Source organism: Fusarium tjaetaba (assembly GCF_013396195.1).
Source record: "Fusarium tjaetaba strain NRRL 66243 chromosome Unknown NRRL66243_c0000163, whole genome shotgun sequence".
Lineage (NCBI taxonomy): Eukaryota > Fungi > Ascomycota > Sordariomycetes > Hypocreales > Nectriaceae > Fusarium > Fusarium tjaetaba.
In genome coordinates this window covers 53,385-71,999 of record NW_023501359.1, presented here as the reverse complement: position 1 = coordinate 71,999, position 18,615 = coordinate 53,385, and the positions used below count along the sequence as shown (strand labels likewise).

The following is an 18,615-nucleotide window of genomic DNA, read 5'->3' as shown; positions in this document are numbered from 1 at the left end:
TACACGCACTACCTACTCATATACGCACGGCATATATCATGCTTCTACCGCTCTACTCGAGATTGTTTCTTAAACTGTCAACCCAGCGATATAAGTCGACCTGTAACGGCCGCCCTTCCCCCAATTCTTGGATATATATTAGTTCATATTAGCCACTACCGGATATACCAGTGATTGGGGTTTTGTTATTTGTCCCAACGCAGCGTGGCGTCGTTGCTTCATGGCTGTACATATGTTACCGTCTATGCATTTACAGAGTTTGTCAAGAGATGGAGTGAAGGGTAATAACAGAATGGAGAGATAGCATGGAAGGGGGTGGAAAAGTACACGCATTAAGCACATCTAATCCTTTAATCATTTATATATACATTTACACTCCTTATGGGCAGGTTAATAAAAGTGCTTTCCTCTGCAAGAATGTGTTTCCTTTCTTGACTGGACTCCAGAAGTGAAATGTAGTGTCCGCCATGTATGGCATTATAAAATTACAAAATTATTTGCGGTTTTGCCTTGGGCACCTTGAGTGCTCAATATGAAATGAAGCTATCAGAAGTCTAAAGAAGCATTCCTGAAAGGTATCAGGGCCAAAATGACGGCCTGTGTATAGTAAGCAGCTCGATCAACAACACCGCCAGTCAATAGCCCAACCGAGCCCTGCTTGTTCTTTGAATCTGTCTGCCCAAATACCATATCATCGGCATGTCCCAGCTCAACACCCTCTTTCAGCAATTGACAAGTCTTCTCTGGTAGAAAATACGCCGAAGTCCGTGCCTTGCCGACCTTGCCATCTTTTCCAATAACAACAATCCAAGCAAAAGAGCAGATGGAGCCATTGTGAGTTTCAACGCCGCCTTCGATGCCAACCCAGAAATCAGCTTCTGGTCTGACTGCTTGAGCGTTCTGTGCTCGATTTGTTGCACCGCGAAGAGTCTCTTCATCTGAGAAGGGCTGATCTGACACGTTGGAGTCTACGCTTATGCCTTGAAAGTCATAAGAGGCTGGAAGCATTTGTGTGAAGCCATCGCGGGTTGCTTTGATTTTGGGGATGTTGTTTGAGGCAACGATGACAAGTCTTTGCTTCTGAGGGGGCTCCATTCTTGATCTTCGAAGAGCGAATTTCTTGGCGAGGACGTTGATTAAAGGACGATTGTTTTGAGATGTGCTCATGGATGCCTTGGCGGTCAAAGAATGGTTATTATGGGTAATGCAACGTTATCCCCGGCCTGAGCTGAGGGGTTTTACAGTGGTTGGAGGTTGGCTTGGGCTGTGTTCCCCACCTGTGGCCGCTATTGGTAGAGCTGATATCAGATCTATTCAGAGCAGAGTCACGATAACCACTTACACTATTTATTAGCTTTCGATAGTCCGATTTCCTTATCAAGATCTGCCACTAAAATAGTTTATTTTCGTAAGTAATCATTATCAATTACCAATCGAGCACAAGCATAAGTAGCCTCAGCTATGCTAAGTTAGCTACATCTAGATACTAGATTCTTGCTCCTCCAAGCTATATCTCAAGATCCCCAAACTTTGGACCAGTCTTGGTCCCTAACCCAGTCTTCAATGCTATCCAGTTGAGGAGACGGATTTAGCTACATACAGATCAGCTTCCATCATTATCTACAAATATCAAGAGAAGCTTACCTCATTGGGGTGAACAGCAGGAGAATCATCACCGCCATGAAGCCCAATTTCGTTGGCAAATGCAAAGTTGTCTTGCAATTCAGCCCTCAACTCTTCTTTGCAATCAAAGCTGAATTCTCCGGGTGGTATGTGTAGTAATTCAGTCTCGTACTCCGTAACTTTACTGAAAATTTGTACGAACTCCCGTGGTGTAATCCAAGCACGATATCCGACAACATTTTTGCCTGGAGGGTTTTGGATTAGGGCTTTAACGAAAGGGCCAGAATCTTGGTCGTGTGATATCAGAGGAACTTTGGTATCGAGGTCCAGGTTGTTTGCGAACTGTATGTTTCCGTTCTCTTTCTGCTGCATCGTCAGTTTGAATATCATTGGATTTGGGCAGCTGTTGAAATCAAACCTTGGTTGGCTGAGCCATTGGATGAGTCAAGAAGTTGCTGAGAAAGTATCCAGGGAGATATATACTCGTCTTAGCCCAAAGCTCTGGCTGGTTTTGTTCACCGTACTCTTCTGCATCTGCTTTGGAGTCATGATGGCAGACATTTGTGTACTTTCCTCTCGATAATTTCGTTGGACCCGGAAGTGAAGACATGATGAACTGTTCCAGGCTTGATACTCTGGCAGCTTCATCGATGATATTCTTGAGTTGTTGGGTTTCTTGAACCTTTGTCCACTCGTTAAGAGCTTGGCCTGGCATTGGTTTGTTTTGATTCTTTGGGTCGTTGTAGATGCCCCAAAAGTCGCTGACCGCAAAGATGACATTTGCGTCTTGGAAGGCTTTGGCTAGTGAGGCCCTGTCGTCCAAGTCGGCTTGGACTACTTCAACGCCGCGGGCCTCGAGGTTCTTTGATTTTTGGCTTGAAGGGTTTCGAGAGATGCCACGGATACGCCATTCTGAATCATTGAGAAAAGAGTTGACGACTGAGCCTCCTTGGCCGCCTGTTGCACCGATGATGACTATGAGCTTTTTGGTGGTCATGTTGAAATTTGAGCGTAGGTAGAGAGAGTATGCTTGATATGGGAGTAGCCCATTACATCTCTACCCATTATATATCCTATAGTCATTTGGTCATTATTAATCGTCTCACCCTCGACCAGTCTCATCACGTTATTCTCATTTTCAGGCCTTGTCTCGCTGTTGGTGTTGGTATTGGTTGGTTGGTGTCTTATACAGGAACGGTTCCACTAAAGTCCGCTCCAGATCCGCCTCTGTCTCACTCTGCCTCCCTATTACCCGCTCACCTCCGTTCTCAGCTCTCAGCTTTTCAGCTTCTCTCTTTCTTTTCTTTCTGCATTTCAATCCATCTCTTCAGCCTTTTTTGTCGGTTTCTCGCCCCCACGCTCACACTCACGCTCACGCTGCAACCCAAGAGATCCTGATTGATTTATAAGCTGCTTTACAATCACTGCAGATCAACGAGGCTGTCAACGTTACCCAGATCGAGATGCCCGTGTCTCGTCATTCATGTGCAACATGTCGGTAAGGTTAAGCCCTCATATCAATTTGAAGCTTCTCTAACTTGTTCAGCCGCCTGAAGAGGAAATGCATGAGAGAGCTACCATCTTGCTCCTTAGTACGGCTCAGAACTAAGGCAGATATAGCCTAAAACTGACGGCTTACAGTGTCGGCGCCTAGGCAAGAAATGTGAATATATAGAACTTCCACCACCTCCAACTGCTCCTCCGCCAGATGGAACAAGCCAGCCGTCTCTATCAGAGCCCAATCAACCGTTTCCCTTGGCCTTCTTCTTGGATCCAGATCTCTTCACGCCACTGACCACCAGCAATGCATTAGCACCTGGGCCAAGAGTCGATCTGCAACAAATTATAGCCAAGCACTTAGAACCAGATGACTTACCAGTCCTCTATCACAATTACTTTTCTTCAGTACATGAGTGGCTTCCCATGATTAGCAGAAAGCGGATCACAAATCCCGATCCTTTCAGTCAAGATGCTTGCCATGATCTGCTACTTTTATGCATGAAGATATGCACGCTCAGACCCAATGGCCACCCTCCATCTCAGCACCCGTTGTACATGTTGGCAAAAACTCTATGTGCCGCTGCTGAAAGTGCAGGCCTAGTTTCACTTCGCCTTGCTCAGTCCCTGGTGCTATTAGCTCTCTATGAAGCGTGCCAGGCTATATATCCTGCCTGTTACCTCACCATCAGTCGGGCGGCGAGACTAGGCATACTAATGAGTTGGCATGATAGAGATGCACAGCAGCTCTTCAAATATGCTGATTCCTGGTCTAAACGAGAAGAGCAGCGCAGAACATGGTGGACTATCTTTGTACTTGATAGGTAAGCTATAGCTCTGCATCCTTGAGCCTCCACCTAATGAAAATGTGTTCAGATTCATCAGCATGGACACAAGTGGGCTACCGTTTTCCGCTCCGGAGCCTTGCCCTGACGAGCTTTTACCAGTCAACGATGAAGACTGGGTCTTGGGTAAGACGGTACCAAGCGAGCCACTGTATACAGCATGCTTCAGCTCCATCACGACTCTGGGCTCCTTTGCTAGAACATGCCAAGCCACTCATATGCTCGGCAAGGTCATTACACACAAACATTTGAAAACCAAATCTTCGCACGATATCCTACATGTTGTCCAGGAAGCGCAGAGCCTTAATAGAGCACTTAACTCGCTACAAATTTCTATTGAAGAACAATCCTTGAGCAACGTTTCTTCTTCCTCAGCATCCTCTTTGGCATGTGCTTCCGCCATTTGCATTTGTGCCCAAGCACTCCTATACGGAGCTTATGGATGTCCTGATGCGCCTGGAATAACAAGTCGAGAACGCTTGACACACGAAACAGAATTGCAGAGTATTAGCGTTCAAGGTCTGAGAGCACTAGGTAGTACTTTGACCCCTAAGCTGGCACAGATTCAGTCGGATTGTCCTCTTCAAGCAAGATGTTTTTATACCGCTTGTAGTGCGTGCTCATGGTTTATTCGGGAAGACAATGAACCGCAGATGAAAGAAGCGTTGGTGACTATCGTGGATGGTCTCAAAAGACTATCTGAGCGTTGGCCAATTGCGAGTAAGTACTTCAGACTTTGTTCCCTGGAGTGAACTGACGGTTTCCAAGCTGAGTACCTTTCTCTGCTCGATCAGGGCGGGATTCTGCGTCTCATTGATACCAGCTCTGAGATGGATATCATGTCTTGAAGACTAATGCTCCTTGGTATTTCAACGGACTCTCAGGCCCAAAAATCATGAGATGGTGCTCGATATGCTGTCCAACATCAAGCATGGCGAATGATTGTACTGGCCTGACATTGACACCACGTGATATGGCTGGCCTCAATTGATCTCCTAACGTCATATATCAGAATGTCAATCACGAGTCACGGTATTCTCCATCAGCAAAGTTGGTCTAAGTTCATGAGTCGCCCAAAAGCATCAGGCAATTCTTAGCAATTGAGTTCATCTAAGTGGGCCTGTCATTCTGCCTTTGGCTTAGCCTGCTCTTTTGGTTGCTGGGTCCGAAATCGGTGGATCACGTCTTTTTTTTCGCCTTTGGCTGAAGAATTCTTCTTATAAACATCCTCTATCCAATTCGCCCTCCATTAGTGGATCTCACAGGGCTCAAAAGCGCTATTGAAGCTCGAGCTTTCGTCAATTGAGCCGAGACTAACAGCAAATACACACAACACAAGCGCCAATGCCTTCGAGCGAACGTCGGCGCCGTGAGGGCCACCAAGACTCTCACTCTCACATCCACGATGGCGTGTTACACGATGAGACTTCGCCTTTGCTTCCGAGGATATCAGAAGTCAGCGAAAATGGAACCGCAAAGTCGTTGACCGACGTCCACAGCCTCTTGGCTGAGGCCAAATTGTTATGCCAATACTCTCTTCCTTTGATCGCGACGTATCTTCTTCAGTATTCTTTTACTGTCATTACAACCATTGTCGCTGGTCGGTTGGGTGCTGAGGAATTGGCAGCTTCAAGTCTGGGCTTGACAACGATCAACATCATTGGGTTCACCATCTTTGAGGGCATGGCCACGGCTCTCGACACATTGTGTGCACAGGCCTACGGGTCTGGCCGCTATACTGGCGTCGGAATGCACATCCAACGTATGATCGTGTTCATGTCAATCGTCATGATTCCTGTCGGCGCAATCTGGCTATGCTCGCACTGGATTCTGCCATTGCTCGTCCCTCAACGAAGCCTCGCCTTGAAGGCTGCCTCTTTCTTGCGTGTCAGTCTCGTCGGACTTCCCGGTTATGCATTCTTTGAAGCTGGTAAGAGGTTTCTTCAGGCGCAGGGTGAATTTGCTCCCGGAATGGTCATTCTCATCATTTGTGCCCCCGTCAATGCTTTTCTGAGTTGGTATTTTGCCGTCAAGCTCGACATGGGCCTTGATGGTGCTGCTTTCGGTCAGGCTCTTGCTAATAACCTTCGACCTGCGCTTCTTCTGTTGTATGTCATCTTCATTGGCAAGAAGTCTCACCGATGCTGGGGTGGCTGGGATAGTCGCGCTGCTTTTGCGTTCCGCGAATGGGGCCCTATGGTCCGTCTCTCTGTTGCAAGCACCGCCGTGAATCTTGCCGAGTGGCTCGCCTTTGAGATCCTCATGGTCAGCACCTCTTATCTCGGTACCCGCCACTTGGCTGCGCAAACAGTACTCAACACTCTCTCCATTGTTACATGGCACATACCGTTCTCGATCAGCGTCGCAGTCACCACTCGCTTCGGTCACCTGGTCGGTGCTGGCGCACTCAAGGAAGCACGACGTGCTGCAATTCTATACACTGGCGTCTTCACCGTAGTTGGTATTCTCGACGGCGCATTCTTGTATGTGCTGCGAAACCCACTTGCAGATATGTTCTCCGACGACAATACTGTCAGAGACTTGGCTACGGGATCCATGGCTGCTGTAGCCTGTTTCCAGGTCATCGACTCAATCATCTGCGGCACGAACGGCGTGTTGAGAGGTCTGGCAAAGCAATCCGTCGCTGCGTGGGTTGTGCTAGGAGTCAACTACCTTGCTGCCGTACCATTTGCCATATGGCTCGAGCTGGGAAGCCCAGACCTCAAGCTCGACGGTCTTTGGATCGGTCTCGGAAGTGGTATGGTCATTATTGCGATTATTGAATGTGTATACATGAAGTGGATCAGCTGGCAAGATTGTGTAAACGATGTGAAGGAGAGGGAGGATGACGGAACATAGTACGTTTTCGTAAGGACTTCACGCCTTAACTACATAGACAAAAGTAATGAATCTTCCGTGGCTCTTTTCAGCCACATATCTCAACTCGGCAACAGCCCTGAATGTAAAAGAACCCGATCTCATGGGTTTACTGTAGCCGATATCGCTTCAGCCACCATTTCGGTGCCCTTGTGATAGATTCCAGTGCAACCCCCCATCAATGAGAATCAGACGCATGAAATACGCCTTTGCTCCTTTGCACTCACCTGGCTGAGGAGAAGGAGTCGTGAAGAGCAACATTGGTGATCTCCAGAAGTTCACCAGGTGGCTTAGCTTCCTCTATAACTGCCAGAACTCTAGTCCATCGGGGTCAAGTCTCAGCATAAACATCCATGAAACTGCTGAAACCTCTTCTCAGGCGGGCATTACCTCGGAGAATGCTAAGAAAGTAATGAGGGTTTATCGATCCTCAAGCCATATTTAACAGGAGAATGTCTGGCGTCTGAGGGAACTTGATAATTTATCTGTGCCAGGAACTCAGAAACACCTCGGGACGATAGAATCATGCGTTCATAGCTGCAGTGAGGCCATCTTCCATTGTTGGACCTCTGTTTGACATGGAAATTGCCTTACAGCATACGAGCTTTGGCCGACGTGTTTGATAGCTTGATTCGCGGCCAAATACTTCGGAGCTCGAGCTATCACAGTATAAACAATCAAAACGCGGTAACTTCAGGGAACTAAAAGATAGATGGAGCATAGACTGCAGATATGATTTTCTGTCCGGAGGTTTCATCACTTGTTTCTGAATGCTTGCTATCTATAGCTAGAAAATTTGAGGCTCCCGTACTGAAACTGAGAACGGATGTTAGAGTAGAACATTATAGATAGACTTTGTTCTCATGTGTTTTATGAGTATTTATTAATTTGAACTGGGATACAGAGGCAGCTACTGTAAGGTCTGATGATGTTCTTCACAGTTAGCTTTAGCTTACTAGCCTCACCCCATCATATAGAGCAGTCAGTCCTTATTAGAGTTAGATCATTAGTTTGTTTAGAGAGGCTTTTTGATCTAGGTAATCCAGGTCATTTGCTTGATCCTTAATTTAGCCAGATCACCCAACCCATGATAGCTGGCTTAGATGTCAACCGTAATGAATATCACGAGATCTTACAGCTTCCCTTTATAGTTCATTATCATGAATAGCAATGGTCATTGCGTAGTTATATGAGGGAGTTAGCTACTGATAGTACTTGCTTATAAAGTTCAGAGGGCTTATATCTCAGCTCGAGTCTTGACTCCTAAGATTAACGCCACGCTTTGCGAGTTCACTATTTGAATTTTGATTCACAATTGGTGAACCTAAAATATCCGAAAATCTGATATAAAAGCCAAGTGACCTTATGTCAGCCAATTCAAGACATTAGTAAAGACAAGATATCACAGAGCACAAGGGTGAGAGGATCAGGATGGATAGGCAGGCATACATCAATTCCTTCAGCTTCCATGATCTTTTTCTTCTGAACTGGTTCTAAAATAAGGCCATCCCAGCAATAGGAGTTATTGGACAGCTGTGAATGTGCGATTCCTAGTTCAAAGAGACAATCATCTTATTCTCTGCACGGTGTCTGAGTTGACTGCTTGATACGTTGTCATATTGAGGCTGTCTTGAAGTTCCAACTTCCATCTAGCTACGCAAGAAAGATCTTGCCCAAATGGCTTCACGGAATTCATGATTGTCCGAGACTCCAGCTTCTTCAGTCAAAGGGCAGCACTGCAGGGGAAATTCCCGGTTTTACGCGGCTGTATCAAGACATTTCTCGGCTGTTGGTTAGGGATAATGTCATATGGGCCACTGGCCGTGATAAAAACGGGTGAATGGCCATTTCATGAGCCTTAGGTAGGGGCAAGTGATGGAATGTACGTCAGAGTCTGTGCGACTTGTTGTTGATTGTAGTGAAACCAACTATGAACTCACTAATTAATTGTCCTTGCTATTTTCCAGGGCAAAAAGAATGACGATGCAAGGCTGTTGTTCCATTAAAACTTGAGGTTCAAGGGAGATGCTGGCTCTGATGTCATAGGTCACATTGGACCCTTATCTTGGAGGGATAACTAACATGGATGGGAGGCACTTGGACCTGGGCACAGACAAGCAACGGAACATTCAATCAGTGATTTACTGTAGTTGAAACGTCGGATCTAGTGGAGGCTGAGGCGGTTAACGGAAGTGCCAACTCATCATCCAATTCAGCCTCAAGTTACACTGCAGTCACATCACATAGTCACAGCATATCGCTCCCTACGTGTAATGTTACTTGGTCAACACGCCAACATATGCACAAGACGTTGGACCTGCAGGGGCCACAGCTAAGTTAGCGGTTAGTCAGGGGTAAGGTGATCGTCTTGGCTGAATGTTTCTCTGATCTGCTCGTGATCGAGAGAACCGCATTCCAGTTGATCTGCGATAAACAGGCTTCATGCCTGTTGTTGTCCAGTTCGATAGGTACAACAGCCTACCCTGGATCATCATCAAATATGGTATTCGTCATGGGCTTGCGCTTGTTGTCTCGCTTCAGTCTCCCTTTCAATTCCGTTCGCCAGCCTCCAGAAAGCAACGCCCGAGCTCAATCGAGAGACTGGGGATAGTATTGCCGCTTAATCAAGCGTCTGATATGAACGAAAGGAACAAGGTGAAGAAGTTCGATTCCCTTTGCTGCCGTTGCTACAGCTGCCGGCCTCAACACCTATCTCATGCGCCGGGACGAGATCGTCAAGGGCATCGATGTTCGACCTCCTCGACGTGGCTTTGAAAGGTGGATCCTCCCCCAAGGACCCTGTCAGTCCAATTCATCGTCATCCTTGCCCAAACTTGGTTGAATCACTCAGATGGACCCGTCATCACTGCCCACTTTTGCCAAATCAATTCTCCTCCACTTGGAGCTAAGCAAAGGGAAGCACTTTACCTGCAGCAGCAGTTGATCGTGTCTCATCAAACGATATGGCCCTGTACAGAAGACTCGTCTCGTCTCATATTTGCTCAGTCACGCGTGCGCGACTCGGGAAGAATTCTTTTCCTACTTCTACTCCTTTCCCCTTTTCAGCTCGTAACTTTGAGCCATGGCAATAGACTCCAAACGAGACGAGACCCAAGAGCCTGGTCAAACACGAGGCCCAGGCCTGGCTCTGGGTTGGGCTGGACTGCATTGGAACTGTAAAACTTGGCGATAACCCACTGAAGCCCTTCCACTAAAAAACTCGGCCTAGCTTCTGTAGGCCTGTTACTGTACATAGCCTCAGCTGCCAAAGTGAGCGAGCCCCCCCGGATAGGGCGCTGGAACGGCCCCTGCCTTTAAATCGCTAGGGCACGGGCTCGCACTGAACGCGCATCCCGTTAGTTCGTTTTCTCGATAAGGTCTACTTGGCTCTCAAGTATCGACAAATCGACCACCGCAGCAACCGTGAGCATTGGCTATTCCCAACAAGGATTAACTCATCGGCAAGCGCCTGCAGTGTGATAGCGTGGCGTCAGCGGACGGTTCGTGGCGCAGGCGGTTCCTCTAAAAGTTTGGTTGGAGGAGCCAAGGCCTCGACCCCATCGCGTCTCTTGTTCCCTGCTAGATCTCTGCTGTCTGACTGGTTGGCATCAAAGAGGTACATGCCTTGGGCGTATCTGCACTGACTGATGCTCCTTCCATCAGCGAGTCGAGATTGGAAAGACCGAGTGAGGCGGGAACATGGAAGAAGGCGCGATTCATGAGGCGCATGGTCGTTCCTAACCAATCTGAATTGAATCCTTTCTTGCCTTTCAAGTCCCTGGATATTTCTGAATCAAAGTACCTCAGGTACATTATCTCGGATTTTGCTTGTTCTATTTTTTGCTTCGTCTGCATCATTACATCGTCAAACGACTTTCCCAAACGACTCCACCTCCCAATTACGATCCGCGACCGATACGATACGACACGACTTCTGGGACTTTGTCGGATTAGGACCCATCTCCATCTCACAAGCTTGCGGAGAACCAGGGACCGCGGCCGCCCGTGCTACATTCAGGTCAGGTTCAGTTCGTACTCCGTAGTCAGTTACGGACGGTACCATACAATACCTACCCACGTATTCGTACATACCAGGGTCTCTCTCTCATTTTCCCTCTCGCCTTTTCTCTCTTTCTCATTTTACGCTCTTCGTGCCTGCTGCCAGAGCCTGGCAACAGTAATCGAATTAAACAAGCCACAGCATTTCTCAGTCCCTATCAACCTGTCGGCTTCTCAGAGCCTGTGGAACGTGGCTCATCTTGTCTCAGGCCCCCGAGGTCTCACAGTAACTCGCTCGCTCGCTCGCTCGGATCTCTCACTTATCTCGCCGCCCTCCAGCTCCAGCTGCAGCTCCCGTCCGTCGTCCGTCGTCTCCCCGTTTGGCACTCACAGCCGTTTCCCTGACTGGATTGGACTGGCTTGTCGTCACTCGTCGGCTCCGGAGGGTCCGCCCATCTTTCTCCATTCCCTCTCCAAACTCTCTGAGGGATTGACTTTTCCACGTCTGGTCGGTCTCCCAACGGACTTGTCGTCTCATCTTGACCTGTCACGCCAGGTCAGGTCACGTCTTTCTCTCTGCCCGGGCCGAGAGCACAGGACGTATCCAACTGACACACATACGCCCGATCACAATGGACTCGTACGTTGCCATCATTGCCATCTTGAATTCTTGACTCAGTATACCTCCGTTCTCCGCACCCGCTTGCACCTTCTTCTCTTGTTCCGTCACACATACTCTCCAGCCCGAACTCTATCACCAAACTTGGCCACCACATCTTGTCGGCTTTGAGCTTACGCGCTGTAGATTTATTCCAATGTCCGCCGCGGCCGCCGCCGGCTGGGGTCAACCACTCGCGACAAAATCGCCAGCTTCTCGGCGGTCATTAGGTCATTTTCGATCTCTCTCCTCCATCGCAGCGACCCCTAGCTATCACCCTCGAACGCCTTCGCTCACTCCCGACCACACACCGATCAAATCCTCCTCCTCGACACATCTACCGATTGTCTCACCAAACCCGCCTACAGATTTTGGAGATGAGATGAGCACAATACCTGATCCTCGAAGCCGTGCAATGAGCCCTGCCGATGACAGCGGTGTCGCGACTCCCAGTCGTCACCCCGATCTGAATGACGAAGTCGCCACCCTCAGTAATAAGCTCATCAACGCCATCAATCACCAAACCATCCTGGACGACTCTTTATCCGCCGCTCGCCACGAACTTGATGCTGCACGGGAACGGATTCGCATGCTTGAGACTCAAAATGCCTCACAACGCGAAATGTTGGCTGGTGACGTATGGGTTCGCAAGCACACCGTTGAGGACGAAAAGAAGGTGTGGCAGGCCAAGGTTGCCGCGGAACGTCAAAAGCGAATTGACACAGAAATGGAAAAGAAGAAGATTGAGCAGGAGCTCGAGAATCTTACAGCGGCATTGTTTGAGGAAGCAAACAAAATGGTGATTGCTGCCAAGGAAGAGGCCAAGGCTGACCATGAGGCTCTTCAACGCAAGAATGACCAGCTCAAGTCTCAGCTTGCCGATACTGAGAGCATTCTAAAATCTCAACAGGAGCAACTTGTCGAGCTCAAGCACGTTATGGAACATATGGCTTCGGAACGAGGAGATCACAACAACCCCACTGCTCCCTCTTCTCCCGGCTTGACAAAACCTGATACTCGTGACGATCTTCGATCTTCAACTGAGGAGCCTGCTGCTTCACTCTGGAGCGCTCCCGTCGAGCCTGCTCACCCGACCAGCTTCTCACATCTTGTCCAACCTGTCCTGCGAACCGATTTGCCGTCTTATGACGATTTTCTTATACTCGCACGGACTTCTCGAAATCGCCCTGGCAGCCGCGTTTCTTCAGGTTCAGTCGGTGCTCTGAATGCTTTAAGTGGCTTTGGACTTGGTGGTTCGATATCGAGCGCCCATCCCTCCAACGCCTCAACCACCTCACTTGGCACACCTATTGCTGGGGCCGGAAGTGCACCTCAGTCTCCCAACACACCAGCCTCTACCGTCAGCGCTGCTTCAAATGCATCAGCTACCCCTCTGCCGAGCTTGAGGGAAACAAAGTTTTATAAGCGAGTTCTGGCAGAAGATATCGAGCCTACACTTCGTCTAGATATGGCTCCAGGCTTATCATGGCTGGCTCGTCGATCCGTTATCGCCGCCATCGCTGACGGATCTCTGGTGGTTGAGCCCGTGCCAACCACTGGCAGTCTTGTGGCACTTACGAAGCCGCAATTTTACCCATGTGCACTCTGCGGTGATTCACGTAAGGACCCTCAGTATTTACGAAACCATCGATTCAGAACGAGTGAGACCGATTCTGCTCAACGGCACCCGTTGTGCAAGTACTGCCTGACTCGCGTACGGTCGACTTGTGACTTCTTGGGCTTCTTGCGTATGGTTAAGGATGGTCATTGGCGAGCGGACAATGAGGATCACGAGAAGGCTGCCTGGGAGGAGAGTGTACGACTGAGGGAGCAGATGTTCTGGTCTCGCATTGGTGGTGGTGTTATTCCATGCATCCCGGCGCCCCTCTCTGTCGACATGGAAAAGAGCCCGCGTAACAGCCATGATGGCAGTTTGAGGTCTGACCATCTCGAAGTTCCTGGCTTTCAAACACCACCGATGACGATAGAACGGACACGAAGCGATACAACAAAGAGTGGCCCGATCGAGGAGCCACACACACCTCCTATGCAAACTGATGGAGCCAGGAGCGTGCGCAGCTCCGTCCAGAGTCTTGATGTGAAGAGCAACTCTGGTTCGGAAGAAACGAAGCGACTTTCTATCACGATTCCGACTACGGATTAAAAACCTCACATCCTTCAAATTCCCTTGGAGTCGGTGATATCGACACCACAGTGGACTTTGTGTATGACTATGTATACTATTTTGGGCTACAGGATCGCATGCATTGTTTTGGATTGCACCTTTTCGGTGCTACTACTCTATGGGCTGGTGGGATCAAATATTATGAGCTCAGGGGATGGTAAATCGGCCCCTAATATTTCCTTTTTGAACGAATATGGCACGGAAATTGGATGGATGGAAGGATTGGAAGCAAGCAAACATTTGGTCGTTTATGACTGCGCGCGTTTTTCTCAGATGGGGGAATTTCATTGCTGGCGTTTGATGGAAATATGCGCATCATTCATTCGGGGCGGCGCAACGACATGGGAAATGGGCCTTTCTTTTTGGAATGACGTACTTATCCTTTGCTTTTTCTTGTTATCCAGAGCGTTCATGAATGGGTTGCTGATATTGCGCAACAAGAGCGCACAATACGCAGGCATGCTTTGGCATTCTTACACAATAGATTACTCAAGGCCGTCAAGCATGCCCTCTGACGATGCCCTTTAGTTGTAGTAGTAATAGATATGATACCAACTACAACAGACTTGTCCTTTGTAACACTCTTTGGTATCGAACTTGAACTATCGGGCTGTTGGACTCTCGATAGCTTCCGAGGCTTGCACTAATGAAATTATACATCAGGAACACTACAATCATTCATTCTTCACTACAAACTAGACAAGACTTGAACTTGAACTTGAACATGAAAATGTATTACGTGATAAATGTGTACATCGCTGCCAATCGTACCGATGCCACAGTATTACCCTCGACATAAGCCAACAAATGAGAGTACGTCATTGCTAGACGTTCTGGTTCTGGTTTCCGCGTAACCTCATCTCCTCCTTCTTTTTATATGTTTTCTATAATATCTCTTTCAGAACAAGACATTGCTTTCTGCTTTCCAGCCTTCTAATATCAGACCACCAGGGAACTTCCCATCCTCCCTCCATAAGTCGTAAGTGATAGAGTACATGATGTTACATGAAGTGTGGCGAGGTTTAAATGAGGTTGGTCGTAGAGCAAAGGAAGGGTTATTAGTGACCTGGAAATATTTGCTGGATGAGACTGAGCCTAGGGCACTCTACAGCTCTTCCTTGATGGTGGCATCCTGCTGGTTCTCACTGGCAGGCTTAGCCTTGGCCTCTTCGGCCTCCTTCTCACCATCCTTGCTGGCAGCCACATCTTGAGGAGCGGCGGCACCTTCATCCTTGCCCTTGACGGTCTCGCTATTGACACCCTCGACGTCGGGGTGAGGAGGAGCAACACCAGCCAGGTTCTGGTCCCAGCCCTCGGCAGGCTCTTGGACTTCGTTGCCTTGTTCATCAACAACGCGTGTCTTGGTTTCGTACTTGGTCTTGAACTCAACCTTGCCCTCAAGAGCTTTGACCTCCTCGGGGTCAAGGAGGTTGCCATCCTGGTCACGGTACTCGACCTTCTCCTCCTTAGCAACGACTCGGTGCTCAACCTGGGCCTGATCAGGAGCAGGAGGGGCTCCAGAGATGACAGCCTCTTCTTGCTTTTGGGAGACAGGGGCCTCCTCCTGCTTGGGCTCAACATTCTTGGCTGCTGAGGTGGTGGGGACTACAGATGAGCTGATGGAGGGGACCTCGCTGTACTTGTCATACTGTTGAAGATGTCAGTCAAGGCTCATATCTTGTCAATGTTCTCAGTGTGAAACTCACGCTATCATAAAAGGTGTTGCAGTCAAAGTCCCAGGTGTTGAAGAGCTTCATGCGCCTGCAGTCGGCCTTGGTCCAAGGGCTTCCGTAGGCAAGGGGTGAGTAGAGCATGAAGACGGCAGCCGACAGGACAAGGAATGAGACAGTAGCAATACGGTTGATCAAAGCGGTATCACGAGCACCGGCTCCGGGGATGCGGGCAGTGGCGTAGTCAAAGAGCTGGCACAAAGCAATGATCGCAAAGTAGAGAGCAGGGAAATAGTGATGAAGGAAAAGTTGACGCTGCATCAGGTAGAAGGGGAAGTAGTGCAGAGCCCAGCCAAGAACTGAAGTACCAATCTCGTAGTCGAACCGCTTAAAGGTAGTGTTGGAGTAGTCATTGCAGCTGCGCTGCCAGCGGAGAACAGCAATAGCCTTGAAGACGACCCAGATGGCAACAGCAACGCTGGAAGACCACCAAATGATGGGGTTTCCGAGGAGATAAACCTGCTTATGCTGACGACCCCAGAAGTTGATACCACGGCGGAGAATGGGCCACGACTCGGGGCGAGAATCCCAGGCGTGAGAGTCAGTGAGACCGGCGTTTGTTCGCCACATGACCTTCTGGAGTTCCCAGAACTTGCCGAAGAAACCAGGATTGCGGTAGTTGACCTTCTCAACATCGCCCTGCAATTGAGGGTGAGAGTTACCCTCGATATACCACAGACTGTTGGGAAGAGTTCCGCCTCGGGCGCAAGTAACTTCCTGTTGCTCAGAGGCCCAGTCAGGGAGCTTGACCTTATGGGAGAATAGGACACAGCCAGTCATGACGTGAACAAGACGGAACTTGGATTCGATAGTGCGAAGACGTTCCTTTGCAACAGATCCATATGTCTTCTTCTTCACAATCTCAACACGGAAGAAATCGTTGGCATCTCCCTCGAATCCTTCGTAACCATAGGCAGAAACCTCATTTTGCCAGTCCGCCTCAGTGATAGGTGGGCGAACGTCATGAGAGTGAAGGCGGCGATGAGTGGGACCATGGTAAAGACGAAGGACGGTACCGTCGGTGATGTACTGAGGCTCAGGAAGGGCGTCCCAGGCCTTGGTGCCATTGATGGGCTGGCCATCAATTCCAAGAGGCTGAGTCTGGTTCTCAAGGAGCCACACGTTGTTGTCGTCCTTGTGAGGGTACAGAGTGATCTGCTGCTGCTTGCTACCTGTAGGGTACATGAGAGGATGAGAGTGGAGGTAACCACCCTGAGTGTTGACATGGCGGATGGTGACACGGCTACCCATAATAACATCGGCGGGGACATCCTTCATACGCTTGTTGTTGAGAGTGGCCTGGAACTCGGAGCTCATGAAGCCATCACCGTCACCAGGGTTCTTGAGGCAGACGAAGTGGATGGCGAACATGGCCATGTAGAAGGTGAGCGGAATGATGATAAGACAGAAGACACGAGCCATAAAATGCTTAGTGAAAAGACGCTGTCCATCCGTTAGTAACCATGTTCGTTTGCGTATATAAATTAAGTGCTTACCATGGACACGTTCTTGTTGTCACCGAGAAGGACCCAGAGTTGAAGAAGAGTGAGGGATCCAACCCAAGCAATGGTGAAGAGTCCAACCCACTTGATGCTGACGGTGATACCCAGGCCAAGGCCAGTAAGAACAAGCCAGAACCACCAGCTCAGCTGGAAAGCCTTGGAAGGGCCAAGCTCATGCTGGTTGGTGAAGCAAGAAAAGGAGAGGACGGTGAAAGCGGTCGCGGCGACAAGAGGCGAATCGAGAAGGATGAGACGAGCCTGGGTAAGAAGACCGTTCTCTGCAGATAGTTAGCAAGAAGTTCTCCAGGTCAGTTGAAGGGCCAGGAGAGATACGAACCGAAGATGATCAGGCCAGCTCCCATGGTAGCAGTCATTGTACGGCAACCAACAGCCTTGAGAGTGAAGAACATGCAGGGAACCAGGAGAATACCGCAGATAGCAGGGAACATTCGCATTGCGACATAGGGAACACCAGGCTCAATGTAGTCCTTGCCAATCTCCTTGAAGTCGAAGCTTCCATCAAATCCAGCAAGCCATCCGGTAAGGGCAATGAGCATCTTGGCCAGGGGAGGGTGAACGTCCATGAAGAACTTGCCCTTGATATACTTTGTAGCAAAGCCACCGAAGCTTGATATATAAGTTAGCGCATTGATGGAATAGACGGGGTGGAAGCTGCATCAGAGCTTCAGCTGGCTGGGGTAACGCACTGGACCTCGTCAAAGACAACGCTTGTGGGCTGATAGATCTTGTACACGCGAACGAGGGTAGCAACGAGGATGAGGGCCAAGGCTACCCAATAGTCGGAGAGGGGGAGGAGGAAGACATCGTTATCCTCAACGCCATCGGACTGGTACGAAGTGTTCTTGGTGTTCTTAGGCTTGGGCTTGTTCTTGGTGGTGACAGCAGTGGTCTGCGGCTGAGGAGGAGGAGGAGCTGCAAAAGGCTGCTTCTCTGTCACAGGCGTCGGGGCCTTGGCTGGCGGTTGGGGACTCTTGCCCCTCGTACGAGCCATGGTAATCGAGTATCAATATAGAATTCGGGTCAATTCGATCGCTAGGGGACTCTAAGTCCAAATCGTTGGTTCGACGTAACGAGGGTTGATGAAGAAGAGCTATAACAGAGACCGGGAAGGATCTAGAGATGCCTCATCGATGGCCGGTTCTTGGCTAAACAGAAAGTGAACAAGAATAGAAAATGGAAGAGAAAAAAGGACCCAAAACTCAATCGCAGACCGCCGTTGTGATACGGATATCAACGGACGATAGGCGATGTAAAAAAGCCTGGGGGGGAAGAAGAATGGATGTTGGGCGATGGTTTGCAAGGAGTAAGAAAATGAAAAGGGAAGTGGGCAAAAGAGGGATGATGAAGCTTCAGGGGATATTTTAGCACCACCTCAGCTACAGTAGCAATGGCCTTAAGCGGGCTGAGACTGCACCTATAAACGGTGATAGGTAAATTGATGGTTGCAGTACGATACGAGCAGTCGCGTCCAGCGTCGTACCCGTTTCCTTCCAGGTTCCTCGGGGCTCTTGAGAAAAAAAAAGTTGTAGCTACAGTGGCCTCTTCGGTTCGTTCCTGTCTCTGACCTCCCGTCTAACTAACGGGACATGTCAGCGTCAGCCCAGTGGATGCTCTCCCTAACATCCCTTTACCCCTGCAGCGAATCAAACCCGGCCCCGCCCGTGGAGATCCCCTGGCG

The 18,615-nt window shown here is 49.2% G+C and overlaps 6 protein-coding genes across 6 annotated transcripts; 3 read left to right on the top strand and 3 right to left on the bottom strand.

Annotated features, from left to right (window-relative positions):
* Positions 1 to 546: 546 nt before the first annotated feature.
* On the bottom strand, positions 547 to 1,167 carry FTJAE_7912 (non-canonical purine ntp phosphatase; the record flags this gene model as incomplete). The annotated part of the gene is made up of 1 exon (XM_037354675.1): positions 547 to 1,167. One exon carries the CDS (start codon positions 1,165 to 1,167, stop codon positions 547 to 549), a length of 621 nt encoding a protein of 206 aa, XP_037205000.1.
* A 347-nt stretch (positions 1,168 to 1,514) lies between these two features.
* On the bottom strand, positions 1,515 to 2,620 carry FTJAE_7911 (nitrogen metabolic regulation nmr; the record flags this gene model as incomplete). The annotated part of the gene is made up of 3 exons (XM_037354674.1): positions 1,515 to 1,592; positions 1,645 to 1,986; positions 2,042 to 2,620. 3 exons carry the CDS (start codon positions 2,618 to 2,620, stop codon positions 1,515 to 1,517), a joined length of 999 nt encoding a protein of 332 aa, XP_037204999.1.
* Positions 2,621 to 3,837: 1,217 nt separating this feature from the next.
* FTJAE_7910 (Zn(II)Cys6 transcriptional activator) lies at positions 3,838 to 4,813 on the top strand (the record flags this gene model as incomplete). Its single annotated transcript, XM_037354673.1, has 3 exons — positions 3,838 to 3,944; positions 3,997 to 4,685; positions 4,734 to 4,813. 3 exons carry the CDS (start codon positions 3,838 to 3,840, stop codon positions 4,811 to 4,813), a joined length of 876 nt encoding a protein of 291 aa, XP_037204998.1.
* A 496-nt stretch (positions 4,814 to 5,309) lies between these two features.
* FTJAE_7909 (ethionine resistance) lies at positions 5,310 to 6,824 on the top strand (the record flags this gene model as incomplete). Its single annotated transcript, XM_037354671.1, has 1 exon — positions 5,310 to 6,824. One exon carries the CDS (start codon positions 5,310 to 5,312, stop codon positions 6,822 to 6,824), a length of 1,515 nt encoding a protein of 504 aa, XP_037204997.1.
* A 4,832-nt stretch (positions 6,825 to 11,656) lies between these two features.
* Positions 11,657 to 13,663, top strand: FTJAE_7908 (transport protein; the record flags this gene model as incomplete). Its single annotated transcript, XM_037354670.1, has 1 exon — positions 11,657 to 13,663. The coding sequence occupies one exon, from the start codon at positions 11,657 to 11,659 to the stop codon at positions 13,661 to 13,663; it is 2,007 nt and encodes a 668-aa protein (XP_037204996.1).
* A 1,126-nt stretch (positions 13,664 to 14,789) lies between these two features.
* FTJAE_7907 (dolichyl-phosphate-mannose mannosyltransferase) lies at positions 14,790 to 17,928 on the bottom strand (the record flags this gene model as incomplete). The annotated part of the gene is made up of 5 exons (XM_037354669.1): positions 14,790 to 15,332; positions 15,391 to 16,857; positions 16,911 to 17,194; positions 17,254 to 17,543; positions 17,624 to 17,928. 5 exons carry the CDS (start codon positions 17,926 to 17,928, stop codon positions 14,790 to 14,792), a joined length of 2,889 nt encoding a protein of 962 aa, XP_037204995.1.
* Positions 17,929 to 18,615: the final 687 nt, after the last annotated feature.